General features: G+C 47.5%; 1 protein-coding gene across 4 annotated transcripts; it reads left to right on the top strand.

Annotated features, from left to right (window-relative positions):
• Window positions 1-2,614: 2,614 nt before the first annotated feature.
• On the top strand, window positions 2,615-18,540 carry LOC103817348 (serine protease inhibitor Kazal-type 5-like). 4 transcript variants are annotated; one of them, XR_001990794.3, is made up of 15 exons: window positions 2,615-2,754; window positions 3,919-3,944; window positions 5,015-5,142; window positions 5,647-5,707; window positions 7,276-7,403; window positions 7,490-7,541; window positions 9,831-9,961; window positions 10,549-10,621; window positions 11,104-11,165; window positions 11,965-12,046; window positions 14,453-14,580; window positions 14,947-15,010; window positions 17,032-17,294; window positions 17,897-17,949; window positions 18,303-18,540. XR_001990794.3 is itself a non-coding variant. In XM_018915543.3 (14 exons), the coding sequence occupies exons 1-13, from the start codon at window positions 2,697-2,699 to the stop codon at window positions 17,900-17,902; spliced, it is 1,002 nt and encodes a 333-aa protein (XP_018771088.1). In that variant the 5' UTR covers window positions 2,615-2,696; the 3' UTR covers window positions 17,903-17,949; window positions 18,303-18,540. The 4 variants fall into 4 exon arrangements, 2 of the variants coding, with proteins under 2 accessions (XP_018771088.1, XP_018771089.1); XR_001990793.3 differs by having other exon boundaries at window positions 14,450-14,580; XM_018915543.3 differs by lacking the exon at window positions 17,032-17,294 and having other exon boundaries at window positions 14,450-14,580.
• The last annotated feature ends 1,468 nt before the right edge of the window (window positions 18,541-20,008 follow it).

The raw sequence follows: 20,008 nt of genomic DNA, 5'->3' as shown, positions 1-20,008 counted from the left end.
TCATGTTATGCTTCTATTTTCTCCTGCATTTTCCTAGTTACTCCTTCATGATTATTTTTATCCTGATTCCTGTTTTCATAGCAGAATGTGGTGAAAAATAGACCCAGTGAGAGCTGTCCTACCAGGCACAACATCATTATATGCTGTTTACTTTTCCAAATTTTTTAACTGAGACATGAACGAAAGATACCTTTGCAATATCTCTTCTTGCCCTCATCTGCTTCTCTCAGTGGCATTTTGCTCTCCAGCTGTTTGGCATATATTTGTAAATTAAGATTAGCTAGGTGCTGTGCTAAAAATATATTAATAAGGCATCAGGATCGTCTCTCTTCCAGATCCAATCCTATGGGATATAAATTCCTGTGGAAATTAATGGGCTGTCTGGATTCCAGTGCAGGATTGAGACTTCATGGTGTAGATGGATCAATACGGTGTAAATCGATCAATACAGGCAATCAAGGGAGTCAGGCAAGGTTTATGCTTAATACACTCCTGCTGTCATCCCTCATTGTGCCCAGGTTTGTGTAACACAAATAATCCTGCAAACCATGAGGCATTGCTGGGTCCTCTCCATCCCTTCCCATTTCATTCCATTAATGGGTTTTTTTAGGAGGTTGTTGTTGTGCAGTAGTAATTAGGCTTGGAATCCTTTTTATTTTTTTCCCCTCTTGAGTTTTGTTACTGAATGTGGATCTGGTTTTGGTATCAAGGTGTGTTTGGGCCATTCTGAGCTTCTCCCACATGTTGGTGTGGGTGTGATTGGTGGAGAGGGGGCTGCATGGTGGGAATGGGAGAGTGGGGTGGTGACAAGGCCACTGTGGGGTCAGGACCTGTCTCCTCTCCTTTTCCTTGTCACCCTGCACTGCCAGGCTGGGAGCTGCTCTCACCTGGCCAGTCTGACCTGATCTGGCACCCTCTCTGCTTCCTTCAGGAACAGGGCAGTCAGACAGCTGTCTTAAATCAGGGAATTGTTTCATTTCTCTGTCAGAATAGAACTTTTGGAGGAAAAGAAAATTTTAAGAACAAAACCCTTTTCAAAAATGCGCTTCCCGTTCCCAAACCCTCCCACCTCATGGCTGACTCATGGGCAGAAGCCTCAGTAACAAATAGCATCTTTTGTTTTTTGTCCTTCAGATAGATTTCCAAGCTAAACTACCATACACTTTTTGGGGGTTTTTTGCTATTTCTATTGCAATTCTCCCAAGGATTTACTTACACACGCTCTGTCAGCTTAGTTTTCCTCTCTTCCTGTTGGCCTTCCCTCCAATTCCACGCCCAAATATGCATACAGGAATTATCTTATGATTCAGGACAATACACAGCTCTCCAGATCTGCCATGAACCATCTGCATGGCCTTGGGCACTTTGCTACTGTATTGCAAACTCTCCACTGTGAACCTGCACATGATTTCAGTTTGAGTTGAAAAGAAATGTTGGGGTGACCACAGTCCAAATGAGGGCTGTGCTGGCTTGGCTTTGGCTCCAGTTGTGAACAGGAGCAACTGTTCTGATCTGAGAAATGTGTGGCAGCAGTTTATTACAAGGATTTATACTGAGCTCTGCTGGCCTGTCTGGCCAGGCACATATGTCGTGCAGAAGTAAGTTTTCTTCCTCAGATGGTGCTGATCTGCCTCTCTACACAGCCACAGCCTGTGCTCGAGCCCCTCATTGCTCTGGTTTGCTTGACTGACTCATTTATCCACCCCTTTCAAACCTTGCGAATGACTTTTCTCTCCAAATTCTTCTCTCTTCACTGGAGACAAGGCACAAGGCTTCTTCCCACGTAAATCACATTCCAAAACTTTGATGTCATCTTTATTTTCCTCTCTCGGGACTCCTGAGAAACCCTGCACAGGATGATTACTTTCATCTTATCTCTTCTTTGGGAAAGCCCAGAGCAGGGCTGCTTTGCTGGACCCTTTAGCATCAATAACAACACACCTCAAAGAGCAGCATCTATAATGGTCTGCCAGGTCCCACCTGGGCTGAAGAATGGTTTTCACTAATAACACTGCCTTTTTATTTTTTATTTTTTTTCTGTAGACAACAGGGAGAAACTGGGAAAAGATGAGGATTTGGCAGTATGGTTTTATCATTAACACAGCTGCTATGAGAACTGTAGCATCAAACCCAAAGAATTTCAACAAAGCCTCAAACCTGATGCTTTTTGGCATTTCCTGAATGTTTACTCTTCAGGTTCATACTGAGGTGCTTTAATAAAAGCAGGCTGACTTCCAGAGGTTTGAGTGACCTGGCCTTCCTGTTGTCTCCTCTGCAGCCAAGTTATTAAAATCCTTTCAGTTATTTGGTTGAGATATGAAAGGGTGTTTGTGGAGTTGTGGCTGGAGTCCCGCTGTCTTATGAACCACCCTGAGGATGGCAAGAATCCATCTGGCTGTGTGGGGGATCTGAAGTGATCTATTTATAATTTTCTTACCTTGACAAAACGCAGGGAGTGACTCAAAGATGTCCCATCCTTATGGAAATTAATTGTGTTAATGGGATCATTAGAATTTAGAGTAGTGTCAAACTGGTTTTTTCAGCTAATGATGGTTCTTGGGAAGGTTACGTCATAAGGAAGGCGGAGAACCTGGTCACCTATATATACGTGATCAGCCCGGAGCCCTTTCTTTGGGTTTCATTGAGCAATGCTCTAGTAGAGTCAACGTAGGCAAACAGCTGCCAGCACCCTCACCATGAAAATAGGAGGTGCCTCGGTGGTCCTTGCTCTGGCATTTTTCTGCTTCTTCTCAGGTCAGTAACTTGTGATGTTCTCTGTGCTGGAATCTGGGACTGGCAGAGGACGCAGCCTGGGAGTGCCCATAAAGACAGAGAGAGAGGATTGGAGAGCCCTTGCTTTGTAAAAAGCCTGGTGGTATAGCAGAAGACCACATATTTTTTGATGTTCTACATGTATTAGTTTGATATAACCTGTCTTGTTAACTACTCTTTCTTTTTCATGTGGAAATAGTGAAATTGTATTGGTAGATGAAAGCATCTATTTTTAATAGAATTAACAGTTTAAGAAGAAAACAAAAAAGCCAAACCCCCATTTATCTAAGTGGAAGAATACCAATTTCCAACCAGATTGAATTCTTCCATGAAAAGCCCAACTTTGAACAAAAATGTAATACAGTTTTTTGTGAATTCAGAAAAATTGTAATGTCTTGTCAACACTTGCTAAAGGAAGGCATTTTCACATGGCTGCAATAATTTGGCTACAATAGATAGACTACAGCAGGAGTTAGGTTTGAAGCAATGGTCTTTCAATTTCCTGCCAGTTTCTATTGAAAAAGTGCTAATGGAAGAGTTCTTGACAGTTCCTTACAATGCCACTGATGATGCAAAGGAGGATGAAACATATTATACCATCTTTAAGTGGCTTAGTAAAAAGAAATGGGTATCAGCTACTCACCTGCTGACTCATTATTAATTTGATAATTTGTGTGAAGTACTGCAAATGGAATGGGCCTTGAAAAGGAATTTGTCATTTTGGACAAACAACAATAGCCTAGATCTGGTATCCCAATTTTAAGGAATGGTGAAGAATGTAAAAAATGTTTGTGTGGGTTTTATACAGCTGCCCAGGCGGGGCTATAGAATAATGGAGAAACTACTGGGCCATCCTTGAAGCTTGGATTTTAAGCCTGAGAAAAGTAACACAGTAAAGAAGGGCACAAAGACATTCAAAAAAATGGATGTGATTTTGCATTTGAATGACAAATAGTGCAATGTTCCAGAAAGGACTGGGCATTAGAGAATTTCTATCAGTGTGAAATAATGCATTGGATTAGCTTTTATCAAGAGGTATTTGGGTGGATTAGGAAACTGCATCAAGTATTTTAATTAAATGCTTTTGCCTTAAAATTTCCCTTCAAAGATTTTTGTATGGTTTCATTGTTGGTTTTTCTGTCACAGATGTTGCCAGTCAAGCTTCGATTAAGGCGAGTCCAACCTTTTCTATTCTGCTTCTCCCTTTGTTTTGCCAACTTACACTGCTTTAATGCATGCTCTGAGCAAAGTCCATTTAGATGCACTATACATAGATAGTATAAAGCTTTTTCAGTGGTGGAAAAAGCAGTGAATCTCTCCATTTTTAGAGACAACACTTAGGTAATATGGCAATGGCTCCAGCTGACAGTGTGTGTTTGGTGCATGATGATGAGAACATATCCAAACAGCTCTGGGCTGGAAATCTCATGAAATTATGTTAGAAATGGCATGAATTATATTTTTAATGATATTTTAGAATGTAACTTCTGATACAGCAGAAAGCCCTGCTTCTGATAATTCCTGAGTTTCATAATTAAAAGAATTAAGGCAAGTCCTTTGAGTCTCAGAAAATAATTTGATTCAATGACTTAGAAGTCAGTTCCATTCATGTTTTAATCAAGCAAGCTTGTCTCCTTGGTAAAGATCCTTTCGGGAAACACAGTAGCCAAAAATAACTAAACAGTTCATTGCTTCTCCCTGGTCTGCATCTCAGTTACCCAGCAGAAGATGCAATGGGCTGCTGCAACATTGCACAATATTACTGCTCTGCTTCGTGAGAGGGTTGTGCTTTTCTGTGCTTGTCTTGCATGTGAATCACTCTTCAGTCACTCTGGCCCGTTCATTCCTCTTGCATCCCTCTGGCACTTCCAGGGCTTTTCTGCTCTTGGTTAACTTTATAACATGCAGTCCTCTGCTGTAGCGGGCAGCAATTTGCAGCTGTATGTAAATTAAATGTGTGCCTTAAATATATATTCCTTTCCTGGTGAATAATGGTTCTTGCAATGAGTTTTGAACTTTCTCGTTGTCTTTTCTGCCTTGGGAGCCACAAGCTGGGCTCTGGGTGCAGCCTGTGCCATGTGTGGTGTGTGGCCAGGGATGGGCAGAGGAGGAGCGTGGTTTGTGTGAGCAACCCGGTGCTGCTGAGAGCCTGCAGCACACCCAAAAAAGATTCAGTGTGAACAAACAGTTCTCAGGATCTTGCTGGGAGCCTCCACTGATTGCCCTCCTCTGTGCTTTTCAGAACGAATGCAGGAAAATGTGGTCACTCCTGCGCAGTGGGAAGTATTCCTGTCCCATCACCAAGGAGCCCTTCAGCAGCCCAAATAAAAAAGGAGACCTCAACAAGTGCATGATGTGCCAAAGGCTGCTGTGAGTATCAGCTGCCTGCTGGCTCCAGTGGCAGCCCTGCCCACCCACAACATGTCCTCTCTTCCTGTAGCAGGGAGCCAGCTCTCTGGAGGCTCTGTGCTATAAAGCTGTTGTCCCTGCCCAACTAGACCAGTTTGAAGCTCTTCAGCAAACCTGTGAACACAGTAGCTCTCCCCAGCTCATCACATGGCGGGGGCTCACCACAGAGCATGAGGAAATGTAGAGTGAAAACTTCCACAGATTAATTTCTTGTTTCCATAGGTGGTGTTTCTTAGGGTGGGGAGAGCTGGCTATTAGGTGGGGAGAAAGGGTGGCACAGTGCCCCCAGAGCAGACATAAACACCCTAGACATGTGTCAGAGAGCTGAGCCCTGCTGCTGGTCTGTGCTGCTGCCTTGTGCAATGGGGAGGTGGGGTTGGCTGGGCTGGCTATTAATCACCCCATTTTGGCTTTGTGTCCAAGCACTGCACACTGCCCCGTCACTCAATCCTCCTTTTCTTGCAGGGAAAGAGACTCAAAAGGGAGTGGTGGAGAGGTGGACAGGAATGTGAACTCCTTGGGAAAGGTGAGGTGAAGCATGGCTGTCGAAGCCGGTTTTATTGGCGTTGGCATCTTGTCTGCTGCCTCTGACCTGCTGCCCAGGGCGCTTCCTCGTCTGTAGTGTGGGAAAGGGCCCTGCAGAAGGGGAGCAGGGCAAACGTGCCCAGCCTTGGGAAGAGTGTGAGGCTTTGTGCCATCTACCAGCATAATAAATCCAAAATTCCTGGCGGCTCCTCCCAGGCAATCACAGCAGCCCCGGTGTGTGCCTGACCCAGAGCCTGGCTGAGGAGGATGCCTGCCTGTTTATAAGGCACCCTTGGAATCTGGCAAATATTTAATAGCAAGGTTGGCACATGTGAGCTCTGACTAGGGCAGGGTGTGGGAATAGGCTGCCTCTAATTGTCCCTTGTTTATCTTGTTGATGCACATGTGGTTTCTTTTAGCCATAGCTGTTTTTCTAGATAGCAGGTCTTTATGTGGAGGGAGCTGTCCTTTTAGCCTTGGGTTTTTATTCTAGATGGGAGCAAATTGGTTTCCATCAGATAGTGTTGGTTGTGGTGTTTGATTTATTTATTTTTTTACATCTGGTTAAGCAGGGTAGCTTTCTAGCTCTTGTGTGTCTGGACAAATTAAAGGCTTTGTAAGGCATAGCTGTCCTAAGGGAGATTTTTTTTTTTAGACATCTGACTTGCCAAAGTGTGGTCCTGAAGGCAGCAGGACAGTTTTACAGCATCAGGAACAGACCTACACTGAATTTCTTTGTTAAGCCATAGATTTTCTGTCTGGCTTTTGGCAAGTAATTTTCTAGGCTTGACTTCCCCATCTGCAGAACTGGGATAAGCTATCAAGCCATCTCCTTTACATGGTGTGAGAGGAAAAATGCATTACAGATCACATAACAGATAAGGTTGTAAGTGCTGCATAAATGAACCTGAAGACTTCACATGTTCCATGTGCTTCTCATGCTCCAGACTTGTCCTGAAACTTACAGGAAAGCTGTTCAGAGAAAAGTAAAGGCTGGGCTGAAATGCTTATGCAGCTTTGCCACAAAAGCCTTTTGTGAAATAGAGTTCTTTGGTTCAATTAACACATACCATCCTGTTAAGTGGAAGGTAAAAACACCCACCTCTTAGTCTCAACTACCTGGCAAGAGGTGGTGTTCAAGGATTATATTTTCTTATGCCTGCAGCTTCATTTTTTTTTTTACTGTGCATGGATTTTAAAATTCTTTAATTTTAGTAGCACGTTCTCTCACGAGAGATGGGAAAACTGACTTTCTCATTTAAAATTCAGAGAAATTGTGGATTTTATACTTAGAGCAGAGCTTAGGTCCTTCAGGCAGGCTCTTGCATGTTATCTGTTAGAAATAGCAACAAGGCTACTCTGGATTTGAAAGACAGATCTGCTGATCTAAACATACGGATTTATTTGTTTTATGCTGCATGTTACGGTTTTCCAGCGAGTTACACCTCAAGGAAGCAAAATAACATTTGAAATGTAATTCATTGGGTGGATTATCCTTTGTGGATTTGAAGGAGATGTGCCTCTCTGTCAGCATATCTGTGTCAACCCTTGCTTTTGGTGTTTGCACAGGATGAGTGTCGGGAGTTTCGGGATCTGTTCAAGAGAGGGAAACTCTCCTGCACCAGGGAGAACGACCCTGTCCGAGATGCCTCTGGGAAGCAGCACAGCAATAAGTGCATCATGTGTGCAGAGAAGTTGTGAGTAAAGGAGAGGAGTGTGGGAAACCTCTCCTCCCTCCCTGGAGCACCCTGGTATTCACTTTCTCATCTCTCTTCTCTTCCAGCAAAAGGGAGAATGAGCAGAAGTTATCTAAAAACAGACAAGGAAAAGATAAGGTGAGATTAAAGTATTAGGCAGGTCAATATAGAACTTTATTGGATTTTCACCCAAGACAGAGAAAAGGGAATGTTATTCTACTCTGTTACTCTTTCTCCTCTGACTTAATTTTGAGATCCACTTTCCTTACGTTCCTTATTTCTTATTCATGCTCTTGAATCCCTCAAGTGAACAACTTGTGCCTGAATATTATGGTCTGTCCCAGTGACCTGTGGATCTAGGGACAGGCAAATCCTGACAGAGCAGGAAGCCAGGTGTGCTGAGCTGTCCCGAATTTCAGCTCTCAGGTGGAGAGGTCAGTTCTGCTGAGGCTGCTAATTAGCTGGAAAAGGAAAATGTGTGAAAAGCCCTAAATCTGAACTCTGCACAGCTTAAGAGATCATTGTGTTCTGGGAGATGTCAGCCCTGCACTATCTCCAGACCTGGCTCAGTTTTAGCTTTTTTTTTTGTTGGAAACTTTGTTCTCATGGAGCTGTGATTTGCCACTTTCTCCCTGGCATGCTGCAGCCTCCATGTTGCTGTGCACTGATGCTTTACTGGCAAAAGCAGCCCAGTAAAGGGGAAAACAGTTGCTTTCCACGACTTTCCTCTTGATTCCTGCTATGGTAGGGACTGGTGCGGCCCCCTTAAGCTTCAGTCTTGGGGATAATCCTGTTTTAGTACTTTTTCTACTGACTTTGGCACCAAAAAATAGAAGTGTAAGTGAAATTTGCTGATGGCAAAGCTGGGAGGCAGTATCAGCAGAGGAGGATCAGCAGATCACTCAAGACTAATTGGATAGTGCTGGGGCCTGGAGTAATAGAAACAAGATAAAATGTAATGGCAGTGCAAGATCACACAGTCAGTGCTTAACAAGAATTCCTACTCATTGGGTGGAAGTGACAAAGGATAAGAAAGCCCTGCATTTATTAGTGGGTCAGGGATGTTAGAGGCCATGAAAAAGGCAAATGCACAGCTCTGATGTACTCGGTGAGATTTTTGCAGCAGAGGTCAGGCCTGAATAGGGCTCCAGAAATGCTGGCTCAAAGAGAAAATGTTTGAGAGGCTCTTAGGGGAAGGCAGAGCTGTCTGCAGGGGATTGGGCTGCGGAGCTGGGCTGGTCCCAGGGAACAATGAGAGCTTTCCTAGGCTTGTTGGGAAGGGGAAGCATTGAGTGAACTGTGCAGGGGTGTGAGCTGGTAGTGGGGAGAACCTGTGAGGCTCATGGGGAGCCCCTCTGGAGTGGGTGCAACACTGATTTCTGATGCTTTATGGCTGTTGGCACAGCAGGAGAGGCTCATCCAGGGCCGGATCATCACTGCTACCTGTGGATGTGGGGTGGCTCTAGGGAAATGTGAGGCTTTGTACTCAGAGTGGTTTGCCAGCATTACCCTTGTGGGAAAGCTGAGGAGCTGGGGTGCCCTGGATGGGATGCAGAACAACCCTGGGGGAACCTTCCCCCTGGCAGAGAGGATGTGGTGTTGTAAACTTCTGGGCAAAGCAAAGGGCGAGGCCAGTGACCTGCCAAGGACCTTTGTGCGAGCCACCAAAACTGTGCACAAAATGGGCAGAAAATTGCAAGTGTTAAAAGCTGTTTTTTAAAAAAGAAAAGGGTGAGCAGAAGTCACTTCCTTACCCTTTGTACTTGCTGTTTGCAACTGCCTATTGCAGTATGTGAAATAGTTGAAATTAGGGGGACTGAATGTTTCCATCTGTGTTACATAAGGGGCAGGTTAACACAGTTTCTGTACAGCAGTTTTGAACAAGGAACAAATTAATCATCCACTCTCCAAACAACCTTCCTGTGCTCGTGGGCTATTAAGTGTGTTTGCATTGTGCTTTTATGTTTTAACTGCTGCCTCTTGATTGACACGTCTTAAAGTGTGGCTGGTTTGGAGGATCCTACGCGCTTTGTAAAGAAAATTATCTTGAGCTACAATCTGGGAAAAGGCTGTAGCTGTGTATTAAGGATGTTGGGAGAAAAGGGAGTGACTTCATTGCTGTATCGGTCACATCACTGGCATGCTTTGGATAGCCCAGCCAGGAGAATAATAATTAGTGGGACCACACTAGAAAACTCCCAACACGTGCTGTGCAGGCAGAAGGACCCGGAACTTTCTGACTCACCCCTCTGTTTATATGCTAAGTGGCTGGTACTGCACACCCACTTCTCTCACCCCCACCCAGACTCTCCTGTGATGCATTTGTGATGGTTCCATGCTTTCCTGGCAGGCAAACCCCAGGTTTCTAAGGATCTGATCAATAAGGCAAGGAGGACAGAGTGCCCTAACCCTGCCCTCCTTCCGCAGGATGACTGCAGTGAGTTTCGCTCCCAGTTTGAAGCCGGCGGCCGCCTGTCCTGCACGAGGGAGAACGCCCCTGTCCGGGATGCCTCTGGCAGGCAGCACATCAACAAATGCCTCATGTGTGCTGAGAAGTTGTGAGTACCCCTTCCCTCGAGCAGCAACAGCCAAGAGGGAAACCTCTGGCTGCAGAAGTGCAGCTTCTGCCTGTGAGGCAATGCCTGGGAAAGTCCTGACTCCCTGGCTCTCTAAGAGATGCTCTGGCAGTAGGGCTCCTCTTCCCCCTTCCCCTTCAGCACTAAGGGCCCAAGGGCAGGTGAGAAGCAGTGTGGAGTAGAGGAGAAGCGAGGGTGACAGAGAGGAGCCCCTTTCCCAGGGGACTGTTGGGCATGGGCAGCTCCTGAGGAGTTTCTCTTATGTGTATTTTGCCTTCCAGATGCTCTCTCTCTACTCCCATAGAGCATATGCAGAAGCAGATCTGATATGAAAGCAGCCACTGGGAACCCAGATGTAGCATACAGTGGGAATTTGGAGGAGAAAGGGAGAAGCCTTAGGGGTGGGAATTAGGAACAGGACCACCAGGAACAGGGACTGTGGATGGGGAGAGGAGGGACCTAGTGCCATGACACTGGCTTACACTCTCTTACCCTGACACTGCCCCTGGGTGCTGGGGGCACTCACACTACCATAGCACTCCATTTTTTCTCCTCTTCCTGTCTTCCAGCAAAAAGGAAGCTCAAAGAGAGGGTGGAACTCTCCAGCGCAACAAATTGCCTGCTTCAGAGAGGACAAAGCAGGTGAGATGGAGCTCAGAGCCTATGCAGAACTCAGAAAGGGTCTGGTCAGAGTCTGAGGGATCAGGACAGCCAGGGACTGCCTGTGGTCAGCCTGGGGTGAGCAAGGTGTTTAGGATTCTGTAGCCAGCTAATCATGGGAGAGAAGCTTTTGCTTTTGCGAAGCCTTCCTCATTTGTGGGATAGACCTGGGTGTGAGCATACAAACTGGACATGTTTGCACCTGACAGAACTGTCCCTCTCACTTTCCCAGTGATGTGATGCCATATGAGAGATAAAGGGCAGGTTCAGACTCCCCACAATCCTGTAAACCCTTGGATGATAACATTTGGTGGGTATGGAGTGCATCAAACCATCTACTTTAAGAACAGAATCCTTTGGGTCTGGGAGGATCAGGGGTAGGGCAGGAACTGCTTTAGCTTTTTTTTCCCTAGTGGCAAAGAAGTTGTTTCTGTGGTTGTTGAGTGTGTTCTGCCCCTTTGCAGAAGAACTGTGGTGGCTCACGGCAGGATGTGAACGAGAGGCGTCCCTTCTCCTCGGGCAGAGGGTGAGTTCAGCAGCATCTGGGCTGGCAGCCTGTCCCCACACACACCACCAAGCCTGGCACTGGGTTCTGCCCCCCTTTCATGTACCTGTAGTTTTTAGGGGTGATTAGGAGATTAATTGGAGCAAGAATGGTTGGACAGCCCAGGAGCAGCACAGCCTGGGATGGAGCAGTGCACATTGTGCTGTTTGGTGCTCATTACAGCTCTTCCCATGGGCTGAGCTGGTGATGGGGAAGAGACACACAGTGGGGCATGTCTCTCATGCAACCATTTTGACCTTGATGATCTGTGCACGAAGCACCAGTGATTGCTGTGCTCAGAATCCACCTCGGGACACTGTGTCCAGCAAAATCTGTCTCCTGGCATTGCACACCTGTGCGCCTGGCCCTCGCTCAAAGGCACCTCGTGCTTTCTGGGCACTGCTCAGGCAGGAGCTGTTTGTTTTGTAGCTGTTGGCCCTGAGCAGGACTCTGCTGCTTTTTCTGGGGCATACTGAGATTTCTTGCTTTTTCCTGGTGCAGTTCCTTCATGTCCCCCTTCCATCAAGTGCTGGCAGAGGCCTGTAGAGCCCAGGGGTGGTGGTGCTCTCAGACTGAGCCCAGGGCAAGGCCTTGTCCTGCTCTCAGCTTCCTCCCTTTCCGCACGTGCCCATGGACTCCTCTCCCTCTCCTCTCCTGTGGGTGGGTGGATGCCATGGTGCAAACAGCCCTCGTGGGGGTCTGCAGGGAGGGGGGTTGGCCCTCTGCTCCCCCCTGTTTGGAAGGAGATGGTGCTGAACTGGATCTCTGCTCTCTCTGCCAGCCCACAAGTGCAGCGAGGCAGGAACTGCAACCGGGCACCAGGCCGCAAGTCACAGAGCAGAGACAGCTACGAGGACCCCACGGTAAATCCCCCTCCTGCCCCTCAGGGGCAGCTGTGTGGGCACAAATCCTCCCCCTGCCCCTCAGGGGGCAGCTGTGTGGGCACAAATCCCGCCCCTGCCCCTCAGGGGGCAGCTGTGTGGGCACCAATCCTGCCCCTTGGGGGGCAGCTGTGTGGGCACAAATCCTCCCCCTGCCCCTTGGGGGGCAGCTGTGTGGGCACCAATCCTCCCCCTGCCCCTCAGGGGGCAGCTGTGTGGGCACCAATCCTCCCCCTGCCCCTTGGGGGGCAGCTGTGTGGGCAGAAACAGGGACCTCTTCCATGGGGTGCTCCTCTGCTGGTGCTGAACCTCTTTCCCAGCAGCTTTTCCTGTTCTTGCTGAAGCTTTTCACTTGGCCCTGTGTCCTTGAAAGAGTTTGAATGACTGAAAGTATCTGTCATTTCCATGCCTAGACCACCTGGCATGGAAACAGAGGGAAGGGCTTGGCTCCTTCTGGAAGCTCCCCAGCTCTGGGGGTGTGGGTCTTGAGCTCAGGCTGGAACCCTGCCCCACATGTGGCCAAAACAGGGTAAAAAGTGCTACATCCCCGTGCTGAGAAGGTGTGAGATAAAGACCATGGTCAGAGCAGGGTGGTGGAGGTGACCAGGGAATGAGGACAAGTTTGGCAGAAGGAAGGAGTGCTAAAGGGGGAAACACTGAGTGGTAGATGACAACTGTGTATGGAATACTGTAGGAGGAAGGTGGGGGTGTCTGCTCTCCCTTCTCATGAGAAGAAAGTGGAATAGTTCCAACAAAGCTAAAAGTGGAAAATGTGAACTAATAAGAGAAAATAAGTTACTGTAAAAAGGGTGACTAAACTGTGGATCTCACTATCACAGGGTGTTGTCTAGAGGTAGGATGGTTAAAAAAATACCTGATGTTTTAATCCCTCCAGACTTTTCATACAGTAATTTAAATATCATTCTGGAAGAGATGGGAAATGTTTCTATGGATTTGGAGAAATCTTACTACCAACTGCTTTAACTCTCTCTGAAGCCTCTGCCACTAACCACTCCGAGAAAAATTGAGTTAAAAACCCAAAAGGTAGTTCAGATGCTGCAACTTTGATGCATTCCAGAGGAAGCATTAGATGTAATAAGGCCAGTCTGCTTCAGGGCTTAGTGGTACTTCCTGGTAGCTCCGGAGGGGGAGTGGATGCCGATGAGCCTGACAGACCAGAGGTGATTCAGGGAGCAGATCTGCTCCTTTGCTCTTTGCCCGGCCACTTGTGGGTTTTGTCACAGACAATTCCCAGAGCCAAAGGAGTGGTGGCACGGGCTGCTGGCACCTGTGATGTGTGGGGCTGCTGGAGGGGTGGCCTCCTGCCCTGGGCTGTGGTGCAGGCAGCAATGTCTGGTGCGTAGGAAGGCATCCAGCAGAGGATTGCAAAGGTCAGCACTGTCTGCTCTCACGTCACTGATAATTACCCAGATGAGGGAGGAAGCAGCACATTATGGAAATTAGCAAGTGACGTTTAACCAGCAGGTGCTATCACAGCACCCCAACATCACCAAAACCTCCCCTGTGCTGCCTGGCATGAAATCCTCCTTCCCTGGGGTGCTTCCTGCTGCTGATAAACCATCATCTTTGTGCTAAATGCTGCATCGCCAGGTGGAGAGGGAACTGGAATGTTCTCTCATTTGCAGCCGTTGCAACACATTTTGTAGCCCTGGAGAAAGGGCTTGGGAACCCATTAGTCGCTTCTTCGTCTCGTTTTTTTTCTGTTCCTGGGGCTGAGGAAGGGGCTGTGAGTGCCAGGGACCAGGCTGTGCTATCCCTGACCTCTGCTGTTGGAAATCTGCTATGACTGTACAAACACCCTCTCCTCTCCGAGGGTGCGAGAGGCTTTTTGGGGGATCCCTACATGTCGCTCCTTGTTCTGTCGCTGTGTGCTGGCTGTGACACGTATGGTTTATAGGGAAAGCTGTGTCTGAGCGTTCCCGTTGCCGTGCTCGGAGGCAGCAGGAGGGCACCCCCGTTAGTCACAGCCGCCGGTGTCCCGGGCGCGGTGGGCGGCAGGAGCGCTGCGTGCCGCACCGCCCGCGGGCAGCGCCAGCTGCTCCGCCTCGGCTCCGGCCCATGGGCTGCGGCTCAGCCCCTGGAGGTAAATGGTGTCAGCATACCGATGAGGAAGGCTCGGTGCAGGTAGAAGATGGATGCACTTTGGGAGAAATGAGTCGTGCCCCAGACCGTAGTGTTGGGGTGGGTTGGTGAGCGGGGAGTGAGGGCTCTGTCCCCCAAAGCTTGGCTGGCTGGTCCAACAACAGACACGATGTCTTTCCAAGCCTTGGCCTGGCAAGGCTTGGTTTGTGAGCTCCTTCAGGTCATGTAAAGGAGGGTCTAGCAAGTGAACTGTCACCAAATGTGATTTCTTTCTCTCTTCAGCAGCTGGACTGTGATCGAATTCTGCATGGGGTAAAGGGTGGAAGGATTTTCTGCAGCGAATCCTCACAACCAGTCTGTGGCACTGATGGGAAAACATACAAAAATGAATGTGACTTGTGTTCAGCTGCCATGTGAGTAGGTGGAGAGATTTCAGTAATACAGGGCCATCCACCATTCCCGAGTGTCTTTTGCAGAACAGTGTTTGTTTTGATACATCATGACTCACTATCAAGTGTGTCCTTGGTGCTTTGCTGTTAAGCAAACATAGATCAAAATGCCTGAGATTAATCTGATGACAGCTAATTAAGATACACAAGTTGCCAGGGTCCCCTATTCCCTCTCTGCCCAATCATGAAATCGTTTGGGGAGTAATAAATGCCATCACATTGGAAGTAGCATCAAAGCATTAAGGAGCCCACAGAGGACTGTCATGCCAGCAGCTGAGAGCTGTGGCATTGCAAGTGAATAATAAGCAATGTCTTGTCCTCCCTTTGCAGGAGAGCTTCAAACTTCATCACGGTAAACTATCGAGGCGAGTGCCGAGAGCCTGGCCCTGCAGTGGTAAGCAGCAAACCACAGCTGGGCTGCCAAACATCAATCTCTGCCTCTCCCCTGATGGAAATTCCCAGTTGGCACCATCTCAGCCTGTGGCGACCTGATCCAGGCAGCCACAGTAGGCAGTGAGGAATGAGGAGTGGCTGGCAGTGGCCAGCTGCCCACTGTGCCCTTCAGCAGGAGCTGGGTGTCCACACTGGGACCTTGCTGGCAGCTTAACAGAGTTAGCTTGTTCCTTTAGGGAGCAGTGAGCTAATTAAAGGCATGCTCTCCAGCTGCTCTTCAGCCCTGTTGGCTGGGAGGGAAGAGAGGTATTGAAGCTCCTATTTCTATTTTATTTTGTTCCCGGAGTGGAATGATGCCAAGAGGTGAAGAAAAGAAAGTGCCCCACTTTACTCCAAGTGCCTGCTGGGGAGCCAGCCTGCCCTCTGCACCTGTGACAGGATCATTAGAGCCCCAGGAAGGGATTCCTCATGGTCCAGATGTTTAAATAGAGGTTGAGGCTCAGATTTATTGCATAACCTCGGCATAGTCTCCATGTTTTGCCTAGACTGTGTGGTAGGAGTGTGATGTGTCTGGGAAAATAGCTGACTGTCTTCCTGGCACTTTAGGGCTAGAAAGGTCAGAATGGTATAAACCATAAAGGGCTTGTTCCCCAGATAATATCCAGGGAGATGGTTGGAAAATTAAGATTATTCACTAGGTGGCACACTTTCGGGAAAGGTCTTGAGCCTTGACATCTTGTGCAATCCCACAGGGCAGATGAGTTAAACATTTCTTAGCTGTGCTTTGTCTTTCTACCAGGGGAAGCTGGACAGCCTCCAGCTCTTGGATTTGCAGCCAGTCTCTCAGTTTGTGACCCTGTGCATGTGATGTCCTGTAGCACCTGGGGAGGGCTGTGCTTGTTGGCACGAACTCTTGAGAAACTGAATCTTTATCCCTAGAGAAATAGATTGGTTCCCACTCTAAATCCATAGGGAATCCAAATATTGAACATACCGAAGAGATTTCTGGGAAGTTTTGGGTGGGAGCATTGGCTTCTGAGTATGGATGTGGTATCCATGTGTTTTCAGGCACAGTAGGGTGTGGGCCATGAGAGAGCCATCATGCCAGTGTCATTCCATGCTTTCCTCTGCTCAGTGCCAGGACACCAGCAGATCCACCAAGCACAGCAAACCTGGCTTCTTTCCCCTCTTCTCTAAAGCAGCAGAGTGCTCTAAACTTTGCCTAAAGTCAAAGAAATTGCAGTGTAGAGAGAAATAATTTTGCCTGTCACAGTCCTGGAGGCCTCTGTGTCTCAGCCCTTAGGGAGATGGAGCTGCTGCTGGCCTGTGAGTACAGGGAGATGAGGCACTACAAGAGTCTGTCAGTGACTGTGTTCAAGACAGAATGAGACTGGATACACAGTGGCAACTGAAAAATAGACAGGATTCCCAAAAAACTGTGCTTGGTCTGGAATTCTTTGCTGTCTCACTGAGCTGTTACAGCTCTCAAGCCCTTGCAATAACAGGGAGATGCCATTTACTGGAAGTCAGAGAGCTTGCAGCTGTGTTAAGTATTCCAAGGAGAGATGGATGCAATTAGAAGTCAAAGTGCTAAGCTTTTTTTCTTGAGGCAAGAAAAGCTAAAGCCCCCTGCACAATGATTTATTTTTTATGTTTATTAAAGTCACCTGAAGAATTGGGCTGGAAATTTATGAGGGCTTATAAACAATGTACAGAGCAGTGTTATTTTCAGCACTAAAATTCATGCTCACTTGCAGAATAATGAATTTTTCTTTCTGCTGAAGATTCAGGCACTCAATATATGCTACTAAAACCTGGAGGAAAGCAGCTCCAGCAGTGCTTTTGGCATCAGAAATGGTTTTAGAGAGTTGCAATGTGCAGAATGTGAAATGCTTTGGAAGAAGATAAGAAATTGTTACCCAAAAATTGTAGTTTTTCCTTGAGTTGTGTTTTTAAATTACCTATGGAGAGTGCTGGGTTGCCTGGGAAAATGTGTGTTAAAGCTGCCTCATCCCTTTGCAGCCCAGTGCCTGCAACCACTCCTGCCTGCAAAGCTCCAGCTGGATTTCCAGGTGTTTCTGGTGGCTCTGGTGACCTGATGGCCATCAGGGAAGGATGCTTGTGGGAAGGGTTGGGAGCAGTGTGAGAGCCTGTTCCCACTGGCCAGCACTGGGTCTGGCCACCTTCCCTGGAAGGTCTCTGCCATAACTGAATTCCTTTGATCCTGTTCTGCTTTACTGATGACAAATATAGGTCGGCATTGTGGGATAAGCTATCTTTTTTTGGTAAGTTAACTGGCTGGTAGGTCCTGCAGGGCTGTGTCACGTGGATGAATTGATTGTGGGTCTTTCCTGCACATTTGACTTTTAATCCTGCCTATCTTGCAGTTCCTTTTCTTGTTCAAAGGTTTTTCACACTAATCACCTGGGCAGTAGTCACCAGCCTGCCCACACTGATCAATAGATCGGGGAAAAAGGGGGTTATCCAGGGTTTCTCCTTTTCTTTTTTAAACCTGTTTCTCAACAAACAGATAACTCCCACATCTGCAGTGGGCAAGTCCCAGTTTCCTTACAATGCTCTCTGTTTTGCTACTTTTTTTTGCTCTCTGTCAATGCTACTTTTAAAGGTAGTGAAAGGAGGGAAAGAAAAAAAGCAGGACCTTTCCCAGATTAGAAAATAGGTGTGGAAAGCACCTAGCTTGATGCTGAAATTAGTCTTGTTTTCCTCAGCTAGCAGTGGCCCAACCTGCCTGCCCTTGTGCCAGGCACTGCTGCCATTGTCTTGTGTGGCACTGAGCTGGCCTGAGGGGCTGTCACACTGGTACCAGTGTCACATAGTTGTGGTCAAGCTTGGGGATGGGCTCATTTTTTTTGCTCTTCCTTTCCAGGAGTAATGGAGTTCAGACTGCCAGCAAACCCCAGGGATCAGCTGTGACCAAAGGTATGCACACAGACTTAGCCCTGCTTGGCCTTTGGAGGTTGTGTCCCACTTTGTCCAGAAAAGCTGCAGGGACAGAGGGTGCTGCAGATTTTTTTTTCTGTCACTGCAGCCTTATGATGGGGAATTGAGCCTGTGGGGACTTGGGCTCTGCCCTCTCCTTTCCCCTGGCTCTGTTTTTTCAGCCAAGCTGCTCCTGCAGAGCAGAGAGGATGCTGGCAGAGTGGTCCCCCATCACAGAGAGGCAGGAATGGCCCAGAGCCCCCTGCAGAGCATGAGAACATCACAGCTTTAAGGTTTCCTTATGGTCCTTTCTGGGATTACAGCAATAAACTGTCTGCCCTCTGTCTCTGCAGAGCAAGTAAAGGAAGCGTCGATGCTGAGCATCAGGGGAGCTGCCGAGCCCCCAGGACTGCCAGAGCTGCCTCCATCCCCTTCTGCAGCACACGGGGCCTGTCCTTGCTCAGGTGGAGGGCGAGAGGCTGTGGGGACTCAGCGGTGCCTCCCAGGTGTGCCCGGTGCATGCTGCTGCAGTCCCTGCTGCCTCGCTGTATCTAAATGTGCTTCTGCAATAAAGATAAATCCTCAGCTTCATGTCACTGTTCTTCACTCAGCCTCAGGAGAGGGACACAACAGTCCCTGCTCTGGCTCTGCACCACGTGCTCCTTAGGCAATGAGCACCCTGAGGTGCAGCAGCTGCTGTAAATGCCTGGCGAAGATGTTGGACCCAAGGAGGAAGAGTGTGGTCTGGGGTTTTGAGAGAAGGGGTCAGGGGTCAATTCTCTCCTGCTCTTTATGAGGTCTTGGGCCAATCACTTCACTGCCCTATCAGCCCTTTTCTCCTACCTGTAATACGAACATTAAACAATACTTACCTACCTCAGAGGGTTGTTTGAGATTTGTTTGGTTTACATTTGGAAGCCTACAGAGGCAATTTTGTTGTAAAGCTCCCTGTGTCTTGGGCTGGCAGTTTAGATGATGCACTAAGTGTCCTCTTCCAGGGTTCTCATGTGAGGTGCTGGGAAATCCAGCCCTCACTTTGGAACAATGCTGGGAAGTAGATACATGTTGAGTGGTCATGTTAGGAGATGTGCTGAGCCCAGAAAGGTCTCTGGGATCTGGAGGTGTGAATTTGGCCAGTATTTCTTGCTATGAGAGGGCAGAAGCACTGATGGCACCCTCAAGGCCGTGCAGGAAGCTCAGCCATTGTGGTGGCCCATGGACCATCTGTTGCTGGGTCACCCTTTGCCTTGGCCTGAAGTTCCCTGTAGGCTCAAGTTACTGCTTGTCTCAGGAACCATTTCCTGCAAGGAGAGGAGGATCCTTCCTTTGGGGCTCTGCTGCTGGGGCACATGGAGAAGTGAGAAATTCCATGGTATGGAACAGCTTAAGCTTCTTAAGGAGAAAAGTGGTGGTGTCCTGAGATGTAACTGACCTACAGGTAATCCTAATTCATTTCTATTCTGAAACTGTTCAGATGAAGCCAGGCCTCTGAGCCAAGGGTTTCCCTGGTTATTTTTTGGAGTCAGTGGATCTGGGACTGGGGTGGAGTTTGCAGAACAGGAGACACTGATGGTGAGTTAATAGAAATCTGCTGGTGGTTTGCACGTACTTTCTGTACTCTCTTCTATAGCTGTTTCTTAAAGCAAATAGGTTCTTTATTTGTATAAACTTTATTGCAGGACATTTCCAGAAGACCTTGAATGAACATTTGCAGTGTTTGAGTCCACTTTAGCTGTGACCTGATCTGTAAACACTTTTCTTACAGATAAGGTTGAAGTGACTTTCGGATTTTGAAAGGATTTTACTTAATACCAATTAATTTCACTCCCACCAAAGATGTAGAATTCTTTCAATTAAGTTATCACATCCTCTATTTCTACTGCAGTTAATGAGAATTGATTATGAACTCTCAAAATGCTTACGCATGCATCATGTTTTATTGCAGCTGATAATAATAAAAATTGATTTAATTATCAGCAGACTTTGCCATAAGTGGTTGTTAATATTTTATATGCTTACTTTTAATGTGAGCAAACACTATGATTTAGAAACAAATTAT

This window comes from Serinus canaria, chromosome 13 (genome assembly GCF_022539315.1).
Source record: "Serinus canaria isolate serCan28SL12 chromosome 13, serCan2020, whole genome shotgun sequence".
NCBI lineage: Eukaryota > Metazoa > Chordata > Aves > Passeriformes > Fringillidae > Serinus > Serinus canaria.
The sequence above is the reverse complement of the archived record's forward strand: the minus strand, read 5'-3'. Positions and strand labels throughout refer to the sequence as shown.